General features: G+C 39.7%; 1 protein-coding gene across 1 annotated transcript; it reads left to right on the forward strand.

Annotated features, from left to right (window-relative positions):
• The first annotated feature begins 211 nt into the window (after positions 1-211).
• Positions 212-14,453, forward strand: tbc1d15 (TBC1 domain family member 15). The gene is made up of 17 exons (XM_005795920.3): positions 212-292; positions 887-988; positions 2,227-2,301; positions 2,389-2,536; positions 3,570-3,777; positions 5,245-5,347; positions 6,133-6,330; positions 8,456-8,584; positions 8,999-9,102; positions 10,106-10,200; positions 11,104-11,220; positions 11,714-11,814; positions 11,924-12,023; positions 12,107-12,204; positions 12,563-12,679; positions 12,781-12,867; positions 13,850-14,453. The coding sequence occupies exons 1-17, from the start codon at positions 275-277 to the stop codon at positions 14,015-14,017; spliced, it is 1,968 nt and encodes a 655-aa protein (XP_005795977.1). The 5' UTR covers positions 212-274; the 3' UTR covers positions 14,018-14,453.
• Positions 14,454-23,373: the final 8,920 nt, after the last annotated feature.

Consider the following 23,373-nt stretch of genomic DNA (forward strand, 5'->3'; position numbering starts at 1 on the left):
AGCTCCAAATAATCTTGGGTCGGCTCTGGTTGAAAAATATGTTATCTTTCATTTTATGCCTATTTCAATAAATGTATTTCATTTTGTTGTGTTTTTTATTTATTTATTTATTGTAATGTACTTCTATTTAAATTTCTGCTTTAACTTATTTCGTTTAATTTATTTTTTACTTTACCGGAAGTTCCATGTTTTCGTCACAGGAAGCTGAGCTGTCAGTTTTGTTTTGGCAGCTGCTTGTCACGTGATGTGTTGTCGTCAGCGGTAGAGCAGCAACATGGCGGAGCTGTTAAAGGTAGGAAAACATGAAGGAAAACATGAGTTTCAACAGCTGTTCCGAGACCGGAGTTTGATCTAGAATTGGGCCGAGCTGCGTGGGGGTTTCCGGGCTTCACCTCCGGTATTTGACCGCAGAGTTAGCTGCCGAGGTATCCGCAGTAGGGGGTGGCAGCACCGGGGAGGACGGTTAGGGAGACCGTAACAGTCTGTGCTGCACTCCAAACCGGTTCTCCTCCGGACTGGTCCGGTTCTCCGGGTGTCGGACACACGGAGGATTCGGTGGGACGACGGGTTGTTCTTCAGACTGACGCCCAGACTGCTGTCCCGGCTTCAGGCCAAGTTCCCTCCCCCGGTTCTGCTAGCAAAGTTCCCAGAATCACAAGAGATGAAGCAGCCAGTCTGTTACACCCGGTTAAAATGACATAAATGTGACTTTAAAGTCAGGAAAAACTCTGGTTTATGTCACAAATCAGTGTTTGCGCCGTTTTTTCTTCGTAGAAAACGGTTCTGCGTGGTTTTTAAATCTAATCTGGGTTCTGTGATTCCTGATTGGATCTTAGTTTTCAGGTGAACGTCCTGTCTCTCAGTAACTGAACTTTTCCCTCTGCAGGTGATATTTGAACGCGAAGGGATTTTCCTCCATCCGAGCCCAGATGAAGGAAGCCCGGATCAAGATTTGCTGGTTTCAGGATCCCTTCGTATCATAGAGAAGGTGAAACTAAAAAAATCCCCTGGTCTTTTTCCACACAGAAACATCTCAGTTCCGTTGACGCTTCTGGTTGGTTTTTAGTCACAACTTCTGTCTTCTTTGATTTTAGTTTGCTCAGAAAAAAAAGATGAAACCTTTTTACTTCTGATTATTACTTTCAGCTGTTGGGATTCAAATGAGTTACAATCGATTAACTGTTAATGTCGGCTTAGACCTTACTTTATTTTTGTAGTTCGGCCGCCGTCCAGCAGAGGGCGCCGCTGGTTATCCTTAAGCGGAGCCAGTTGATTCAGGGATAAAGATGGTGGAGTCATCCGAGATCGGGAAAGAGAAACGGTCCAAATGGAGTCCTGTGGGATGCAAAATTCTGCAGTTCTGTTTTAAAAATATAAACATCTGACAATCTTCTTATTCAAGTATCTTGAGCAACAAGCAGTCAGAAACTTATATTGAGAAAGAAAAAAACAACGGGAGTGCAGAATGACATGAAAGCCATGTAGCACAATAGATGCATAATAATGTTAGAAAACAAAATATGTACTAAACAGCTGATAATACTGTAACTGGGTATTAATAATCATTAACTTTTGGATCTATGTCAAAACTCAAACTTTTGCAGCCGTCTAAGTCCAAAAAACAATATTTTTCCAAAATATATGTTATTTCTAGCGAAATATAGACAGAACAATTACAAAAAATATCTTACAACTTAGATGAAAACAAAAATTAACTTAATCTTAGCTTACAAATTCAAAAAGAGGACAAAAATATTATTTAAGAAAACGCCAGTCGTCCAAACTGATTTAAATATATTCCAACTGCTTGATAGAACTTATGACACACAGAAATTGGCCACAACAGGTTATACTATCACAGCATCCTTTCATCATTTTCACAGAGTTAAAGAGAAGCGATATTTCTTTTAGAAACTCAATCAATAACTGTTATTTTTACAGGAATGGAAACCTGGAACCCACTTTCTTCATCTGCTATAAGTGTAACGAATGCTAGAGCTTTTAAAAGAGCCCTGCTTTATTATTTTATTATAATTGTGAAAATGTTTCTAATATAACTTTATTTTATTATAAGAAGTGTTATAATTCTGCATTGATGAATTAATATGGTATGTTTCTAATGTTATGTTAAATGTAGCTGTTTTTGGAACAGCTTTTTATGATGTGGACTCCAGGAATTGTAGCCATTATTATGGAAACTGCAAATGCTACCTCTTCTACCTGCAGGATGCAGAGATTCTGGTGGAATATCGCCCTCTTGAGGACAGCGTGGACCCGTCCAACATGCTGTGCGCTGGACAGGTTTGTCTCTTCTCGCTCTGTGACCTCAGTGACCTTTAGAGCGCCGTGATCTCAGGGGACGTTCAGGTGTGTCGTGTTTCTCCTCAGGACTCCAGCTCAGTGGTGGAGTGGGGCCAGTCTGCCGGAGAGAAGTCCCAGTCCCGGCAGCTGCTGGAGACACAGCAGAGCTACGAGACCGAGTGGGACATGGTGAACGCCGTCTCCTTCAAGAAGAAGAACTACACCAACGGAGAGCGTGAGTCCAGAGACTTCCTGTCAGCTGACTGATGGAGGAAAGGCGACAGAGTGCAGCTGAACTTAGGGCTGGGCATTTATCGTAAAAAAAATTCGGAGCAAAAATTTAGATTTATTGTTGCCTCAATAAATTTAAATTTATAATGTTAAATCAGGGTATCCAAAGTGCGGCCAAGAGGCAATTTTTGGGCCTTGGACTGATTTTGTGTGGCTCCGACTGCAGTTTGAGAATAATTCAAATTTGTCTTGTTCAGCAGATAAAGAGTTCTGATGGAAACCTTATTTGCAATCAGGGTCAAATTATTACCAACATAATTTTCTTACAGATCAAAATATTACGTACGACACAAAGTATTTAGTTTTTGTTATAGCAAGGCTTTAATAATGAGTAGAACCACATTTATCCAGAAGTTTTTACTGAGAAGATGACTTTGTTGCACCTAAATCAGCTTTTATTTAATTTACGTCTGCTAAATATGGGAAAGAAATTGACCCAAATCCTGTTCTTATAACTGAGAGCAAATTTGCTAACTCAAGACAAAAAAAAATAATAGAAAACTTGATGCCTTTCTTTTAATGTGGCAAATATGCAGAATCCTTTTCATGAATAAATATCAGTAAATTCAAAAATATTATTAAATGCAGGTAATGTGTTCAGTTTTGTGATATAATTTTTTTTTTTAACCAAGAAGTGTCTTGATGAAGCCTGACTGAAATGAGAATGTTTTTTAAGAACAATGTTTGTGTTTGTGGTGCTGTGATTTCTGGCCCTTGCAGTTATAGCTAAAAACTCAGTATTAAGCTGCCCACCTCTATATCCAATGATTAGAAAAGCTGCTGAGTCATAAAATCATCTCAGTTTTCTGATGACATTGAAAAAACAAACATAAAAAAAACAACAAAGCTTCGAAATATTTTCAAGCAAACAGGAACTGAGTTTGTTTTCAGGTTTTCAAAGAGTTAAGGTGAAATCTGTGAGTGTATCTTTAAATAAATCATGCTGTGTTTTCTAAGCCCTGCGTCTCGTCTGTCAGGCTCTCTGAATCACAGCCATGAGCGGAGCCGCTGGGCGTTTTCTGTGAACATCAGCGACCTCAAGTCCATCACAGTGAAGGAGGAAGGTTGGACCTTTCTCATTCTACAGCTGAAGGACTCCTCCAGCTCCATCCCGGCGCTGCACTTCCACCAGGGCGGCAGCAGAGAGTTCCTGGACAGCCTGCGGAGGTTCGCTCTGCTGACAGAGTGAGTAGCTGCAGGGTTAAGGTTCTTACAGCAACAGAACCATCCAGAGATCAAAAGGGAGTGAGGCTTGTTCTACACAGTCAGAGATAGCGTGAAGATATTTTTACTTCAGGCTTGGCTGTTTTACAGCAGTAGCGTCAATGGGTTTGAGGTATTAAATTATAGAAAGTTAGGAAATTAATACAACCAACAACTAATAGGTCTGTTTAGGATAAACCTGGTTTTTCTCGAGTCTCATTGAGGGGCAGTATTATGTGTTTTCCAGGCACATAGTGCCATTTTAATTATTAAAACGCATTTAAAATGCGTTTTAATAATTTTATATTTTAATACGGTATCTAAAAGTAGTTCAAGCCATATATCTGTTCACACAAATGAACTTCCTGGTACCATGTTTAATTCCTAACAGGAAGTTGTTTTTGTTTTTTATAAAAGTGAAAGTATAACAAGCTTCTGCTTCTACCTACACTTTTTTCGCCTGTATTTTGTGTCTTTGCCATTGACAGAAATTTTAATATTATTTCTCTATTTCTGTTCTAGTTTTGTCTTGTTTTTTTTTCTTTTTCTTTTTTGTTTTTTTTTTCAGGATTTTTCATTTTTTGATTTGCGTCAAAGTAGCTAAAATAACTAAATAAATAAAGTAATATTATTGGCTGACAGGTTTCAGCTTAGCGCTACACTGCCCCCTATGGGTTTGGCTTTTTTAACCAATGCTTAGTGGGGTATTTGTGTTTGTTTATGTGGATGAAAATTTTTCTGAAACTGATTCTATGTGAAGGATTTTTTTTTAAACAATGTGGCAGAGATTTTCCTTTTTATAAAGACCTGGCTACATGTGTACAAGCACTAGGATTTCTTTGAGTCATTAACTTGCAGCAATACCTCGTGCTCAGCAAGCACATGGTGACAGTGGAAAGGAATCACTCTGATATAGCACCAGCACAACCCGACCTTCCTGGGTTGTTAAAAGACGATGTGGTCCATTCAGACTGTCTGACACACAGGTTGTCAGACACATCGAAACACTTGGAAAAGTTTCCAGTATTGACAAGGATCTCTATGCAGAACCTCTTTGCCTTCCTGTGTGCAGATTTTACTCTCTGATAATCGATCCTTCTGATCCTGATTCAGACCGGCTGAAGTTTGGAGGCTTTCTGCTGGTTTTCAGAAACAGACGGACTGTGTGCGCGTCTGGAGAAACGCGTCATTTATATGTTAATTTCTGCGATGATGAAACGTTCCGAGGCGGAGATGAAGTCAGATTACGGCAGGAGACTCTCTGCAGCTGATAACTCTTATTAAAGTTCTTATCTGCAGCTCAGTGAAAGGCAGGATCGGTGCCGGATGTTTGGATTCAGATCTGTGACAGAGTGACGCTCTGCCTACGTTCTTACACACACACGCATACACACCCACATACATACATACACACACACACACCTGACAGAGGGCCTGTGTGTGTTTCAGGTGTCCTGAGGATGAAACGCGTCTGTTGGTCAGCACTCCAAGCAAAGCTCTGTCCCAGTCCTTTGAGAACCTGCTGGACGACAACAACTTTGGACTTGTTCATGTAAGAACACACACACAGAACACACACACACACAATCCTCTTCACAGTCATCGTTCCTCTATGTCATGTTTTTCTAGCGTTTTCATTTTTCCTACAGAGTGTGATTGATTGCTCTTATCAGGTTGTTATCAATCTCTTAGGATTAGTTTAAGATTGGTTTGAATCTTTCCTAAAGAACAAGGATTTCTTTGTGTCAATATGTAACTTCTCATTGCAATGGACACAAGTCACATGTGGGCAACCACAAGGTTACCCTCTTTTTAAATATCTATATTAATATCTATATATTTCATATGAATGTTCCTAGTAGCTCAGGTTAAAACAAGAAATAAAATTAGCTTCCATAACGATGGGTGCACTGATAAATTGATAAAATATCGGCCCCAATTTCCTTACTTTTGGGAGATTGGTGATCAGCCAATCATTACATGTGAAGCTGATCTTATCTATAATATTATGACTTAATTGTCATGATATTTCGACTTTATTTTCGTATTATCACAATTTTATGCCTGTAATATTATGATTTTATTTAACCTAATTTTGAACAAAACAGTCAAAACACTGACTTCCTTCAAATCCAGCCTAAAACCTATTTGTTCAGAGTTGCCTTTCATTCATAATAACTGGAATATTGATCAACTTATTTCATGTATATTTGCTTGATGATTTTGTCAGCATGTAATGTTTATTGCATGTTGTGTTGTTATGGTGTAAAGCTCTGAACTGCCTTGTTGCTGAAATGTGCTCTACAGGTAACCCTGATTTGACTTTTCCTCCTGCAGAAGTTTAAGCGCGACCCTTATGTGACGACGCTGGGCAGCTTCTCCAAAGTCACCAACTACATCTACGACGCCCTGCGGGGGACAGAGGAGCAGCAGCAGCAGCGCCCCCCGGAGGAAGTGGCCGACCTGCTGGGGGAAGTCATCCCAGGGCTGGAGATCAACCAGCAGGAGGAGCCGGGCTTCGAGGTCATCACCAGGGTAAGCAGCCGACCTCCAGCTCATCAGCTGATGTCTCCTCCTAAAAAGTGATGACATCGTTAATTGGAACTTTTTGTATAAGGTCTTAGAAAAATTTGGATTTAATGAGACATTTGTAAATTGTATTAAATCAATTTATCAAGAGCCAACTGCAAGGATTAAAATAAATGGCAACCTGTCAGGAAGATTTACTCTGGAGAAAGGAACAAGGCAGGGATGCTGCCTCTCACCGAGTCTTTTTGCACTGTTTATAGAGCCACTAGCTCAGATGATTAGGCAGGAAGAGGAAATGAAAGGAGTGGAAATAGAAGAAGGGGAACAACATAAAATAGGGTTGTTTGCAGATGACATTTTGATTTATCTAAAAAAACCCAAATGAAATGTTTTTAAAAACAGTAAGTTTGCTTGAGGAGTATGGGAAATTCTCTGGATACAAAATTAATGTGGAAAAAACACAGATCTAACAATAAATTACTCCCCGCAGCAGAAAATAAGGGATACCTACAAACTTAAGTGGAATGAAAAATCTATAAAATATTTGGGGGTAAACATAACCAAAACAATTGACAAACTCTATGATGCAAATTATTTAGAAATAAACCACAATATTAAGACAGACCTGGGGCGATGGATGGACATTGGCTTGGATCTCAGCTCTAGAGTGGAGATAATTAAAATAAATATTTTACCACGACTGTTATACCTGTTTCAGTCCCTGCCACTGACTGTCCCGCAAAAACAATTTGTAGAATGGAACAGATGGATTTCAAGGTTTATATGGAACGGGAAGAAACCTAGGGTCAGATATAAAACACTTCAGCTCCCAAAAGATAAAGGAGGCCTGGGTTTACCAGCCCTAAAAGAATATTTCTGGGCCGCACAAATTAGACCTCTGGTATGTTGGTGCAATGATGACTATGTTTCAAAATGGAGAAATCTGGAAATAAGTAGAAAAGACATAGAAGTAAAAAATTTAATAGCACATAAAATACTCTTAGGCAAACTAAGCAATAAGCTAGATTCAATAACTAAAACTACGATTGAAATATGGAACACAGTAATTGATAAATACAATTTAGAGAAAGAAACAAGGAGTTTGAGCTGGTTTGCTTGGGATCCGAGGTTTAAACCAGGTATTTATGATACAATATGTAAATTGACTGAAAAGGGCAATCTGCTGAGCTTCAATAGCTTAAAGGGAAAATATGAGCTGGAGGATCAAGACCAGTATAGATACCTGCAAATAAAAGATTATTATGAGAAAGAGATAAAAACCAACGTAAGTAAAATAATAGAGATATTTCATAAGGCCTACGAGGGGAATAAATTGCGGGTTATTTCAGCACTATACCAGGGACTGATGGCAGGCAGGAAGACATCTGTTATGTACATTAAAGAAAAATGGGAGGACGAATTGAAGGAGCACATAAGCGAGGAGGGATGGTTTAATATTTGTAAAGTGCAGTGCACGGCCACCTGCTCCCCTGTGTGGAGGGAATTTAATTGGAAAAACATAATTAGATTTTTTATAACACTAAAGATCAGGTCCGGGATGGTATCCAGTTCACAACCATGCTGGAGACTCTGTGGCCAGACTGATGTAGGCCATACACACATATTCTGGTCTTGTCAAAAGCTAACTACATACTGGCGTAATGTTAGCCGTATCTTGAAAAACATATTGGGATATGGGATACCCAGATCATGTAAAACACTCTACCTGGGATGCCTCACACACGATGTAATTCAAAAGGACGATGAATATCTGTTAAAAATATTACTTTCAGCATCAAGGAAAACCATCACAAAATTATGGTATAGACAAGACCCTCCTGCAGTGGAGCAGTGGCTGAACATTGTGGAAGAGATTTTCGTAATGGAGAAAATCACATATAGACTAAGATTGCAGGAGGACAAGTTTGTTGTTAAATGGGGAAAAATGGAGCGACTACAGACGCAAGGAGAATGCCATTGTTGTATCCAGCTAAATATGGACACGGTTGTCCAACATTGTGTATGAAGTTGAATGTATTGATACCTCTCCACTGTATGTGTTCAGAAATGTTCAATAAAAAATAAGTATTAAAAAAAAAAAGTGATGACATCATCTCCTATAACATGACAGATCGACCTGGGGACGAGGCCGCAGGTGAGCCGGGCGGAGCCGGTGTCGGCAGACGAGTGGAGTAAACACCAGGACCCCGAGGGCAGGATAGAGAACGAGGCCGCGCTCAGGCAGAGGATCTTTAAGGGGGCAAGTCTTCGTTACATCCACAACGAGACGATTGATTTATTAAATTATCTTGTTTTTCACCCCAACTGGGGTCAGACTGATAACAGCTTTGTCTGAAAATTATGGCTGCAATTAAGGATGGTCTTAATGCTCTTTTATGCTATCGATTAATTTCTTATCCTATCGATTAATTACTTCTTTTATTGATTAATAATAATAAATAATGGTTTTAAGAAATTAGCACATTCTGCAGATTCTTTATTTAACGTCTTGTCTTTTTTTATAGAACATTAGAAATACATTAAAATATGCAAATAAAATAATTCCATTCATTTTTAAATTAAGAAAATAAACATTATATTGTCTAAAATTCAATAACTTTTATAGCATGTATATGACCATGTGACCGGATGCTGTGTGTGTGTTTACCTGCAGGGTCTGTGTCACGCCATGAGGAGGGAAGCCTGGAAGTTCCTGTTGGGGTATTATCCGTGGACGAGCACGTTGGAGGAGAGGAAGTCTCTGCAGAAAGCCAAAACGTACGACACACACGCACCATGCACACACACACACACACGAGCTGATTGGTGATCCAATCAACTCTGATTGGATCAACCAGTTCTGAAAGGTTTAAAACTGTTTCAATAATAAAAAATAACCACAAGTGGAAATATTGGAGACACACACCCAAATTTGTATTTCTACCCATATTTGGATATTTTATTGACTTCCATTAATTTTAATAATTTTAATAACCCTTACCATTACCAGTGTATTTTTACCTTAACCAAAGCTTCATTCACATCGTACCCAGTGGCGGCTCTTGCTTGGGCGACCCTTGCTTCAGAGCACAGGAATATTATGTGACATAAGGTATTTTAAACCGCAGACATGATGGAGTAAAAGTGTCACAAATCACGAAAAATATTTTTAAAGAGTGTAATCGGTGTAAAATAATCTACTCCGGTGAACCGCTGTGCTTTAGTCTGAGGTCCAAAAGCCAAAAGACTTCAAAATGCTCTTTTTTATGTTTTCACTAAATTAATTAAGGTCCACTCTTGGCCGTCTGCCTGGCTTTCAGTTTAGGTCAGAGAAGTTCATTAATGTCAAATATAAGCAGGTGAACTATGGGATATTGTGTGGTTTCCATAGTAACGGTGGCTAATCCTGTAATTACATCACTAATTAAAGTGAACTTGATCATTTCCATTCAGATGTTTAATATTTTTAAAGAGCAATTTTGTTTACAGACATCCCAAACCATTTTATTTATAGTTTTGGTTGTAAGTAGTTCTTATTTCCATTTTATTTGGCTTTGGTTTAATATTTAAAATATTTTCCAGTTCCAGTGTTAAGAGTTCATTACAAAATTAAAGTTTAGTTGTTTGCATTATTATTATTATTCCATTATCAATATATTATTTGAAAACTGTCTCAAAAACAACAACATTATTGTTTATCGCAATATTTAGCGGGACAATTTATCATAAAGTGTAATTAGTTATGGTGATGAGTGTGAGGGTGAATGTTTGTGTTTCCCAGAGATGAATACTTCCGGATGAAGCTGCAGTGGAAATCCATCAGTGAGGAGCAGGAGAGGAGAAACTCCAGACTGAGAGACTACAAGAGCCTGATCGGTAAGGAAGAGGAGGACTCCGCAATCTTCATCACTTAAATCGTCATAAATGTAATGTGTCACCAAAAGGCCGCATGTGAGAATCAATAAATCTGCTGGCTTCCAACCTGAGGGGGGCGCCAGAGATCTCACTGCTTGGTGTCCAAACTTTTTAAGTTGTTTAAAAGCATTACTTCCAGGTCAAGAAAAAAAAATACAACTAAACTCAAACAAATAAAATAGGTTTTCTTTTGTAAGAGAAGGAGATGTTATTCATCGTAGATCTAAAACTTTAAAAATGATCTTGCATATTTGCTGTTATAAAATAAATGAATCAAGTTTTCAGAATGTTTTTGGCTCAGCAAAACAAATTTAATCTCAGTTTGAAGAACAGGATATGGGTCATTTATTTCAAAACACTTGCTAAATAAATTTAATAAATTGGATTAAAGCTGATTTGGGTGAATCAAAGTAAAAGTTTTGGAATAAATGTGGCTCTAATCATTAGAAAAGCTTTGCCATAAAAAGGTAAATACTTTTGTTGTACCTGATTGCAAATTTTTTTTAAAAAGTCTCAATCTGCATCAATTGCAGTTGGAAGCCACACAAAATCACTTCAAGGGCCACATATGGCCCCCAGGCTGCACTTTGGACACTGATTCTCTAAGTTATGACCAAATGTTCAGCTGAAGCTTTGATCCTGCGCCTTTTCACCTTCATATAGTTATATTGAATCGCAGACATTGATGTCGCCTTTCTTCATGCTGATCCGTCCGGTTCCACCATCTTGGAGACTAGAAACAGTTGGAGCTTTTTGTTTCTCCTCCTCTGATGGAGACGGAACAGAAATGCGGTGTGAAACCAGATGGAGGTCAAGCGTTGAAGCTAGTGTTACAGCTCCATGTTTGTTTTCTTTCTGCTGCAGAGAAAGACGTGAACCGAACAGACCGAACGAACCGCTTCTACGAAGGTCTGAACAACCCGGGCCTGACCCTGCTGCACGACATCCTGATGACCTACTGCATGTACGACTTCGACCTGGGTGAGAGCTTCATGCCGCTCACTGGTTCTTCTGGGTACACGTACCTTCATTAAAAGTTGGCAGGAAGACGATTGAGGCTTATTAGTGATTAAAAAAAAAGTGATGATAATCATCTTTAAAGGGGCAGTATCATGTACAATCATCTTTTTTGAGTTTTACATCATGTTATAATGTTATACCCGCATAATAAACATAGCTGTAGTGTTTCTTTGATTCTTCCATGCATGTTTGAGCAATCCTTTAATTTCCATGGCAACCATTCAGCTGTGCAAAACAACTGGGTGAACCTAGCTCCGCCTTTAAGGCGCACAGCTCCTCCTCAGAGCTGCAGTTTCCAAGCTTCTGCCTCACAGAGCAGTGTTATAAAATTGCACTTTGTTTGGACGTTAGGTGAAGCATCCTGAACAGCATTTCTGATTGCTCTGGGTCTTCAGAACCGACCGGGTTCAGTTTCTCCCTCCGGGATTTTGACCGGCCCTTCATGTTTCTCCAGGTTACGTTCAGGGGATGAGCGACCTGCTGTCGCCGATCCTGTTTGTCATGGAGAACGAGGTCGATGCGTTCTGGTGTTTCGTCTCCTTCATGGACCAGATGGTGAGAAACCAACCAAAACCAGAACCAACAATATAGCCTTTGAGAACCAGAACCATCCATGTTTGATGCTCCATTAAAATTTGACATGTTGGGCTTGTTTTTGCTGCAGCACCAGAACTTTGAGGAGCAGATGCAGGGCATGAAGACGCAACTGATCCAGCTCAGCACGCTGCTCAGGCTGCTGGACCTGGCGTTCTGGAACTACCTCGGTACAGAGTAGTCGGGCCGGGTTGCATTCTGGCCACGGTCCCGAGTTGGATCCACGTCTCTGACGTGTCTCTGTGTGTTTCAGAGTCCCAGGAGTCCGGATATCTGTACTTCTGCTTCCGCTGGCTGCTGATCCGCTTCAAGAGGGAGCTGATCTTCAGCGATGTCCTGCGGCTTTGGGAGGTCAGTCCGAAGATCGGATCCGATGAGGGTTTACTGTAGATTTCAGAACCAATAACATAATTTATGCTACGTTCACACAGCAGCCAAATGAGACCCAAATACAAGGAAATTTCCTTGTTTTTTCTAAAATATCTGAGATTTCTGGTGGAAATTTACTTTTTTGTTTCTATCTACGATGGCCCTAAAATGCCGTCAAGCTGTAGTTTTAGCAGTAATACAGTTGAATATCATGTAAAATTGTAGTGTACTTCTTTTGGCTTTGCTAAAGACACAGTATTTGTGAGGTAAGAGCCACTCCCTGGTTCTGCTACCTGGTTCTGGTTCCTGATGACGTCACGTCGTTTCTGTTCATCCCCAGGTCATGTGGACCGAGCTGCCTTGTCAGAACTTCCACCTGCTGGTCTGCTGTGCCATCCTGGACTCTGAGAAGCAGAAGATCATGGAGGAGAACTACGGCTTCAACGAGATCCTGAAGGTAATGCAGAGCTGATTAGCTTCAGCCGATTAGCTGGATCATGTTCTAGTGACGAACGATCGGATCAATGGAGTCTATCGATCGGGTTTCTTCTGTTGCAGCACATCAATGAGCTCTCCATGAAGCTCAACATCGAGGAGATCCTGCAGAAAGCCGAGGGCATCTACCTTCAGATCCGCAGCTGCAAGGTGGGTGTTAAGTTTACATCGCCTCTGTGTGACCCTGGTCACCATGGTAACGCGACTCCCAGGGATCTCCGCTTGTTTACTGAGGCTGTTACTACTAAATATCCGTTCTGTACTGAGACGATACAAGTTATTGATGAATCTAGACTTTTTTGAGCTCGTCTGTCTATTAACAATTAATTGATAAACAACAATTTTCTTAAAAACTTGAGTTTTCTCTAGTATGAAGATAGTTTTTCATAATATGCTGGATTTAAAAAAGAAAAAACAATGTGGAACTTAAGGTGCTTGTCGAGGGTTCATATTTCAAATAGAATCACAGTAAGTGAATTTTTCAACACACACATCTAAATTTTTTATCTGGACCGTTTCCATTCCTGGGTTAGCTCTTCCACCTTTGTTTTTGTAACTGGCTTCGCTCAGCGGCGCCCTCTTATGGAAGGTGGCTAAACTGCAACACTGAAAGAAAGTCTATGGGGATATTATTAGTTAATCGATTAGAACTAATTTTAAAACAATCGACCGTTATATTGACAATTAACTAACAGATTCCCAACCGTTTTGATGCCATGGAAAATGTTATATATTGTGACTTTATTAATCTTTTACATTTCTTTTCGCACTAGTTAAGTTAGCTTGAGGAGCAACACAGCTTGATAAATTTAACTGGCAGCTAATCAGAAAGATTAGCGTGGAATATAACATTTCAATAACTTATTTTAACAAATGTCTTATAATGATGTTACAGAATATTTTATATTTAAAAGACTTAAAATGTATGATTTGAAAATTTATTTGATTCAGTTTTTTTATTCTATTTTTTTCTAATCTTCCTTTAACTTTCTGAGGCCCCACTTTGAAAAAGAATAGATTAATCGTTAGCATCCCTAATTTAGACGGATGTTGGAGGCTCAGATGGTCTAGTTTAAATCTCCTGGTGTTAACTAGGGCCCGGTTCTGATTCTGATCCGCTCCTCCTCTGCAGGACTTGCCTCACTCCATCAGCTCCATCCTGGGCTTCGACACGCAGCACCGAGTCTCCAGCCAGGTGGACTCTGGCTCTCGACCCGTCCAGCAGCAGGACGCCTGTTCTAACGGACACTGCAGAGACAACAGACCCCAGAACAGCTGCAGAGGGGTCTTCACGTCGTAGTTAATGCATAGACTGACTGTAGGTCAGCAGGGGGCGCCCTGTAGCCCCCAGGAGGATCCGGGAAAGGTGTACAAAGGATTGCAGATTATTTTTCTAACTTCTTGTATCGTCTCTTTGCTCCCGATGTTTTCTAAAATCCTGACCTGCAGGACGGACAGGAGCAAGTGGGGACTCCCCTGGACTCTCACACATGTGCCACACGCGTGTGGATCTGTTTCCTGAGTCAGAACTCGCCTGCAGATCAGACGCTGCCTCAGAATCTGTCCTTCTTGCCGACAGCAGCTAATCAGTATTTTATTATCGACGCATCAGCTGATTATTGATTTGTTTGTTTTTTATCTGTAAAGTGTAAATGCCCAAAGTGACGTCCTTAAACTGCTCAGTCTGTCCCAAACTGAGGTGCATTATTTTCTTTCATTAAAAAGCTGCCAATGAAGGTTTTGGTCTCTGCGTATGAACAGCTTCGTCCTCATCTTCCTCAAAATGCTCCATTCCAAATGTTTCTGCAGCTGCTGGAGGAGGACATTAAGATCCACAGGGTTTCAATTAGGTTCATCACTTGCTTAATGATCAATAAAGGAATCGTTATTTACATATAGCGACTCTTCACACTAACCTAAGCCTCCTTTATTTAAGCTACTAAAGAGTATTGAAGTTGATATTTGTTCAATCCATTTCTCCTTGTTCTGTTTCCGTTATAATTTCTGCTTCCAAAGTGAGAAAAAACTCACAATGAAAACACCAAAAAAAGGCATCGCACTCTGTAATATTGTGCTTTATCTATTGGTAAAAATACAATGTATGATTTTTTTTTTAAATTACCTTTAAACCCCTTAAAACTTTTTTAATTTGAATATTAATAACTACATTAAACTCATTACATCTGGAGATAAAAATGTTACCTTTAGCCTGTTACATTAAAACATAAATCAATAAGGAAATTCCATCTTAAACTTGTTAAATCACACTATGATGAAAATTCAAATTAAAGTCATATCACATAATGATGAAATTCCACCTTTAACTTGTCACATTTGGATATAAAAAATAACACATTAAATTCACTGCATCAGATTTTTTTATAGTCATCTTTAAACTCATTACATCTCAATACATGAAACTAAAACCATAAAATATCTGAAGTTAAAATTTCTTTTCCCATAGCAATACTGCTGTTATAGTGGAATTCACCTATATTTTCTCGTTATAGTTTAATTTGATTTTCAGAATAACCATTTACAGCAGCCCTAAAACTATTTGATAATCTAAATTATTAGAGGTTTTTTAAATGATGTAAATAAACATATCAGTTTGACTCTAGTTATAAATATGGTTGTTAGTTATCGATTAATGAGGTAATCTAAAGCTGATTTCTATTGATCAATTAATATATTTTTATTGATCAATTAACTATATATATATATATTACTGTTTCTGTATTTTTTTTCTAAAACTGTATCAGTTTGTTCTTAGAAACATTTTGAAAACATAAAAACTTCAGTTTTACATTATAAAAAATGAATATAAAATTTTGTTTCTCTAAATTATTCTAAATATATATTAGGGATAGATTATGAATAAAACATTTAGTGCTATTAACATGAATTTTATTAGAGGTTTAGATTCGGACTGTTTCTTTGCAGTTGGGCAGGTATTACAGATTTAGTTTTACCTTGTGTTTGGAATGGAAAATGTCAAATCTGGCAACAGCCGCGAATGGCGCCATTTTTTTTCATTAATGAGCGTGAGGCGCATGCGCCATGCAGGATAGAAATATGACGCAGCTTCTGCGTGAGCTCCATTTGGAAAACGACGCCGTTAGCACGTTCCCACACGGAGACACGAAGCTGTCAGTCTGATGTTCATGAACTTTAGAACCTGGATTAAAAATGATACGGATCTCCCAAGACGCGGAATCCGAGTGGACGCCCAGCCTTATCAAAGAAACTTTTGTGGATCCGACTGAAATCGTGTCAGTCTTCATCGAGGCCTTGTTTGCGGCCTTGTAGTCGACCGAAAGGTAGGCCGCAGTGATGGCAAGTAGGCCGCGGGAGCACCATGTTTGAAATCGCTGCGTTGGACATTCTGTAAGTTATTTTTCGGAAACCTTATTCCAAGTTGTTTGTCTTTTTCACTGATAAAGTTGTTGAAACCATTTTTTGTGTCTCAACAGAGCAGCACACGAGGAGAGACCCGACCATGGCCTCTCAGCGGCGGTTTGTTTGGTTGCTATTTGGAGCTAGCAGTTCGTCGGGCCTTGTACTTGACCGACGAGTAGGCTGCAGTGATGGCAGGTCGGCCGCGGGAGCGCCATGTTTGAAATCGCTGCGTTTGTTATTAGGTAAGTTATTTTTCGGAAACCTTAACGAAGCTAAACTTGGTTTCCGACTCAAGCTTCCATTTGGAAAAGCAATAAAGGATGATTCCACCTAATTTTTCCACTACCTTCCGCATATTTAATCTACTCTAGTTAAAAAACTACAACACATAGATACTTCAAACTTGGACTGGATTATTCTGCTCTAATAGCTTAATCTTTAAAACCATGTTTCATGTTTGGGATTTGTGGAACTTCAGTAAATGTTGTTTTCACCACTTTTTTGCCTCTGGATCACACTAGAACTGCTCCAGTTCCTAAACTACAACACCTAGGCACTTCAAACCTGGACTAGATTATTCTCAACTAATAGGAGAGTATTTATAACCATGTTTGGGATTTTGTGAAACCTTTTTCTGATTTGTGAAACTTAAATAAAGATTGACTTCACCACCTTTTTTTATTTTATTATTTTGGTCACACTAGAACTGCTCCAGTTCCAAAACTACAACACATAGAAACTTCAAGCCTGGACTAGATTATTCTGCTCTAATAGTAGAATATTTAAACCATGTTTGGGTTTTGTGAAACTTTTCTCTGATTTGAAACACTCCAATAAATGTTGATTTCGCCACTTTTTTTGGATCTATGTCATAGAACTGCTCCAGTTCCAAAACTACAACTCCTAGACTCCTCAAACCTGGACTGGATTATTTTCAACCAATAGCAGAATATTTTAATCCATGTTTGTGATTTGTGAAACCTTTATTTGATTTATGAAACTTCACTTAACAGACCACTGTAGAAGATCTTTCCTTCCAGCAACCATCACCATCTACAATAACTCTTTGAAGAATTAATGAGTTACACCAACACTTAATTTCCCTTTGAGATTAATAAAGTGGTTTTGAATTAGAATTGAATTTGAAAAAAACAAAACTGCATGTAACAAGTGTGAATAGTAATCTGAACTTTAGTGAAGTTTCACAAATCACATAAAGATTTCACAAATCACAAGCAGGTTTTAAATATTCCATTAGTTGAAAATAATCCAGTCCATGTTTGAAGAGTCAAGGTGTTGTAGTTTTGGAGCTGAAGCAGTTCTACTATGACGGAGATCCAAAAAACAATGGTGAAATTAACATTTTTTGAAGTTTCACAAATCAGAGAAAAGTTTCACAAGTCCCAAACATGGTTTTAAAAATTCTACTATTAGAGCAGAATAATCCAGACCAGGTCTGAAGTGTCTAGGTGTTGTAGTTTTTTAACTAGAGTAGATTAAAGATGTGGAAGGTAGTGAAAAATTAGGTTTAATTGCCCTTTAGCCATTTTCCGACTTGGAAACCAACTTCTGTTTTGCAAAACCTTACTCCAAGTCAGTGTTTCTCAAACTTTTTCAGGCTGAGGACCATTTAACAAACACTCAGGGATTACCTAACCTGAAATTGCCCCACGATAACATATGATGCAACCTGAAATGAAAATATTAGTCTCTTAACTCACGTACTGTTTTTTGGGGGGTTTTTTTCATCCTAATGAGAAGAGTGTTGTTGTTTGGTAAAGGTGACTGGCCATGACAAAGCCATGAACATGTCTACTTGGGCATTTTGAGTTATTGATTGTGAAAGAGTGAAGTCTAAGCTTCCCAATTATGTCAAACACATGGAAATAATAAAGAATTATTTACTACCAAGTGTTGCATACATTAATAACATTTAGGGCTGTTTGTGATTTGGAAGCACAATTAAAGAAAAATAGACTTGAATTGGTTTAACAGAAACAAAAATCATTTTCTGCACCATTGAATATAAAAAAATAATCCACCCATTTCTAGAAATTGTATTTATTTATTGTATTTATGTAATTTTATATATTTTAATTGAATACCAATAACAATAGCTGTTGACCTGAAAGCAGAGCATCATTCATTACAAAGGAAAGTTGTAAAAACAAAGAACAGTTTTGACTAACTGGAGCGATTCCTACCACCAACCGTTCAAAGGAATCCAATCTCTAGCGAGCGACACATCAACACTCAGCAGCTGTGACTTGGCTTTTTCTGATCATATAATATTCCTGGAGTTGTTTTCTTTCCACCGGTATCTGCAGCTTTTCTTTTTAGTAACCTGGTTTTAAGCCAGTTTTCCATCATTATTTTTTAACACAATCCTTTGGTAAGTTAGCTGTCGTGTCACACTTTGAGCTCACGTCAGGCAAATAAACAGTCGCTTACATGCACCTCGCGGACCACCAGTGGTGTGGGGACCACAGTTTGAGGAACACTGTTTTAAGTTGTTTGTCTTTTTCACTGATGAAGTTGTTAAAGCCATTTTTTTGTGTCTAAACAGAGCAGCACACAGGGAGAGACTCGACCATGGCGGTTTGTTTGGTTGCTGGCGTCCCTGAAACATTTGAGGATATATAATGGCATCTGGAGCGAGCGGTTGATCGATAATGGATTTACTACAATCAAGCTGAGGATTCCCTTCAATCAAGCTGAGGATTCCCTTCAATCAAGCTGAGGATCGCTTCCCTCAAGCTGAGGAATCGCTACAAGGTGCCTGGCGGATCCGCCCAACCCATCAAAGGTTGGTTAAGTCAAAGAACTGTTCCGATGGCGGGTCCAGAAGACATCTCAGGGTAGGAGCTGTTGCGGGTTTTGCTATGCTACGCTGCTGATGCTGTTGAAGGCCAACGCTAGGCCTCTTGGTGTGCTGGTTTGGTTTGATTCTCTGCTGAGAATCAGTGAGCTGAGAAGGAATCTGCTGTTTTAAATCCTTCTGTCAATGGGTTTTAAGTGGTGCTTGAAGCAATTGCTGTGGTCTTGTGACCTGTGAAGGTTTAGGTTTAACTAGACTGAAGTTCCTGGCTTAAAGTCAGTTGTGATGTGAGATAAAGATGGCTGCCAAGGATTTGGCAAATACAGTTTAGAGGTTGTAGGAAGTGATTCAGCTTATACTTGATAAACCTTGATAACATACCTACTTATTAGTACTAATATAATGTGGCTATGTTGACATTAGTATAGCTGCATTAGGATAATATATATCTTTCCAATTAATATCAAATATATTTTTGGGTAAAGATGAGGTCTTTATATTCTGACATGCATATTTTTCTATTTTTTTTGCACCTACTTAATATTTAGTTTGAAATTTAGGGTTCATACTTTAATAATTCTAAAACTCAAACAAATTTTATTTACGTTCAATTTAAACATAAAAAACCGATAACTTTTTGCGCCAAAACAACGGAATTTCGTCATGCGATTTCATTTCCTCTGGATGACAATGGAGGGATCTGCTGGCGCTGACTTCACTTCACTTCTCCTGGACTACAACAGAAATCTGCTGGAGCTTCAAATCGGAGGTAATGCTCACACTGTAATCCACCATCTCTTATTTGCAGGATTTCAGCTGAACTCCCATGTGTCCTTCTGGAGAGGATCGATTGGGACCTGTCCTTTAGTGTTTAAGTTTGTTTTTAACCCATTTTCTCTCCTAGACTAAGTACCTGTTTGAGCTTTTGTTGTAAATAACTTTTTTTTTTTCCTCATAGCTAAAGCCACCAAATAAAGTGGCTTGTACTACAACTAACTCTCTTCTCCTAGACAGACACTCTTGGAGCAGCTCTTTTTCTTTTTCCATCTCTCTATTTACTCTGTCCTTTCAAATCCCCCGGGGGTAGTGATAGATGGCCTTTCATACAGAGCTAACCTCTGGTTCTGTTGGAGGGTTCTTCCTGTTAAAGGGAAGTTTATCCTCTCCACTGTCACTGCATGCATGAGGTATTGTTTTAGCTAACTTAACTGTTAACCAATTTAAATAATTGGTGCATTGTTGACTTCTTTTGGAAAGTTGTCCGGTTAAAGAGAAGTTTTTCTTCTCCACTGTCACCAGATAGGATCCTTAGTATGAGTCATTGCTTTAGCTTAACTTTTAACCAATTTAAATAATTGGTGCAGTGTTAACCTTATTTTTGGAAAGTCTTCCTCTTAAAGGGAAGTTTTTCTTTTTGGGAAGGCTTCCTGTTAAAGGGATTTTTTTCCTCCACTGTCACCACATGCACCCTCAGTGTCTGTGGTGGTGGATGATGGTTTTGAGCTCATGGTTGAGAATTTAAGGCCTTGTCAACACCACGTGGTATATGAACTGGGAAGTTATAGAAGCCGATCATCTGTTGAGATGGAATGACGACTCTGAAGACACCAGACGGCGTCAGACTGTGAAAGGTATGTGTGAGAATCCAACGCTGGGAAATGTGGTTTGCTACTTCTGGTAGCCACCCCTCATCCGATGACTTCAAGGCTATGAAGTCATCGGATGAGTTCAAAGAATTTATCAAATGAGTACAAAGAAGGGATCAGTCCATTTCATACACAATGTTCCACACAAAAAAAACACAATAGCCAATGTGGTTAACTAGCCTTGAGCCACTCCTCAAGGCTATGAACTCATCCGATGACTTCTCACTCCTCAAGGCTATGAAGTCATCGGATGCGTTCAAGGAATTTCTTACAAAGAAGGAATTGATCCATTTCATTCACAATGCTCCATGGAAGAGAAACACAGACTATTTGAAAGGTAGTTCTGATGTTTGTTACAAAAGGGTAACGGTGTGAAAGCAAGACCGAGCGAAGGTTAAAGGGTTGGGTTACTCTTCAGTAGGGTGTGTGTGAAAATAAAGCCCCCCCGACGGGTAAGGGGTTAGTTGCCTTCTGTGCAGTACAAAGTGCTGGACAGATCAATAAAAACAAACAATTACCCACCCCAACCTCACATGGAAAAACACACAACTGCATGGAAAATGCTCAGACTAAACAGACATGATTCAACTCAGGAAATACAGTTAAAATTTCCTGCCCGTTGGTTGCCTTTCGGTGGGGTGTGAAAACTAACCCTCCCGATGGGTAAAGTTGTGAAAACTAGCCAACTAAACTTTGATTCTTCAGTCAAATATGTGTATGGGCCTCATTATAAAGATTACTAAGAAGGTAGCAATAAAGATAACATTGCAGTGACGACTGGGAAGTGACAGAAGCCGATCAACAATTTCTGCTGAGATGGAACGACGACTCTGAAGACGCCAGAAGACTCCAGATGACTCCAGACTGTGAAAGGTAGGAGTGTGAATCCAATGCCAGGAAATGTGGTTTGCTACTACTGGTAGCCACTCCTCATCTGATGACTTTAAGGCTCTGAAGTCATCAGATGAGTTCAAAGAATTTGGTATCAAATGAGTACAACGAAGGGATCAGTCCATTTCATACACAATGCTCCACACAAGAAAAACACAATAGCCCATTTGAAAGGTAATTCTGATGTTTGTTACAAAAGGGTAAAGGTGTGAAAACGAGGCTAACTGAAGGTTAAAGGGTTGGACTACTCTTCAGTCATGTGTGTGAAAATGAAGCCCCCGATGGGGTAAGAGGTTCAATCAATCAATTTTATTTATAAAGCACCCTTCAAACTGAAAGCAGCTCAAAGTGCTGTACAGATCAATAAAAACAATTACCCACCCCAACCCCACATGGAAACACACAACTGCATAGAAAATGCTGAGACTAAGCAGAAATTATTCAATTCAGGAAATACAGTTAAAATTTCCTGCCTGTTGGTTGCCTTTTTGTTGGGAGTGAAAACAAACACTATTGACAGGTAAAGGTGTGAAAACTAACCAACCAAACTTTAATTTGTCAGTCAAATGTGTGTATGGAATCCATTCTAGAGATTACTAAGAAGGTAACAAGACATTCCATGCACAATGCTCCACACAAGAAAAACACAATGGTCCATTTGAAAGGTAGTTCTGATGGTGGTTACAAAAGGGTAAAGGTGTGAAAGCGAGCCTGAGCGAAGGTTAAAGGGTTAGTTGACTTTTGGTCATGTGTGTGAAGACAAATTCTCCTGAAGGGTAAAGTTTTGGTTGACTTTCAGTCATGTGTGTGAAGACAAATCCTCCAGACGGGTAAAGTGTTGGTTGCCTTTCGGTCGGGTTTGTGTGAAAACAAACCCTCCTGACGGGACAATGGTTTAGCTGCCCTTCGGTCGGGTTTGTGTGAAAACGAACCTTCCCGACGGGACATGGGTTTAGCTGCCCTTCGGTCGGGTTTGTGTGAAAACGAACTCTCCCGACGGGACAATGGTTTAGCTGCCCATCGGTCGGGTTTGTGTGAAAACAAACCTTCCTGACGGGACATGGGTTTAGTTGCCCTTCGGTTGGGTTTGTGTGAAAACGAACTGTCCCGACGGGACAATGGTTTAGCTGCCCATCGGTCGGGTTTGTGTGAAAACGAACCTTACCGACGGGACAAGGGTTTAGCTGCCCTTCGGTCAGGTTTGTATGAAAACGAACCTTACCGACGGGACAAGGGTTTAGCTGCCCTTCGGTCGGGTTTGTGTGAAAACGAACCTTACCGACGGGACAAGGGTTTAGCTGCCCTTCGGTCGGGTTTGTGTGAAAACGAACCTTACCGACGGGACAAGGGTTTAGCTGCCCTTCGGTCAGGTTTGTATGAAAACGAACCTTACCGACGGGACAAGGGTTTAGCTGCCCTTCGGTCAGGTTTGTGTGAAAACGAACCTTACCGACGGGACAAAGGTTTAGCTGCCCTTCGGTCGGGTTTGTGTGAAAACGAACCTTACCGACGGGACAAGGGTTTAGCTGCCCTTCGGTCGGGTTTGTGTGAAAACGAACCTTACCGACGGGACAAGGGTTTAGCTGCCCTTCGGTCGGGTTTGTGTGAAAACGAACCTTACCGACGGGACATGGGTTTAGCTGCCCTTCGGTCGGGTTTGTGTGAAAACGAACCTTACCGACGGGACAATGGTTTAGCTGCCCTTCGGTCAGGTTTGTGTGAAAACGAACCTTACCGATGGGTAAAGGTGTGAAAACTAACCAACCAAACTCAGATTCTTCAGTCAGGGTTAAACCTGCACCCTGTTGTCCTGTTGTTGTCCTGTCTTGTTGTCCTTCAGGAACCCTCCTGGATCATTGCTCCAACGACAACGAAAAAGAACCTCATCACCACCCTGCTTAT

The sequence above is a fragment of the Xiphophorus maculatus genome, chromosome 2 (genome assembly GCF_002775205.1).
Source record: "Xiphophorus maculatus strain JP 163 A chromosome 2, X_maculatus-5.0-male, whole genome shotgun sequence".
Classification (NCBI taxonomy): Eukaryota; Metazoa; Chordata; class Actinopteri; order Cyprinodontiformes; family Poeciliidae; genus Xiphophorus; species Xiphophorus maculatus.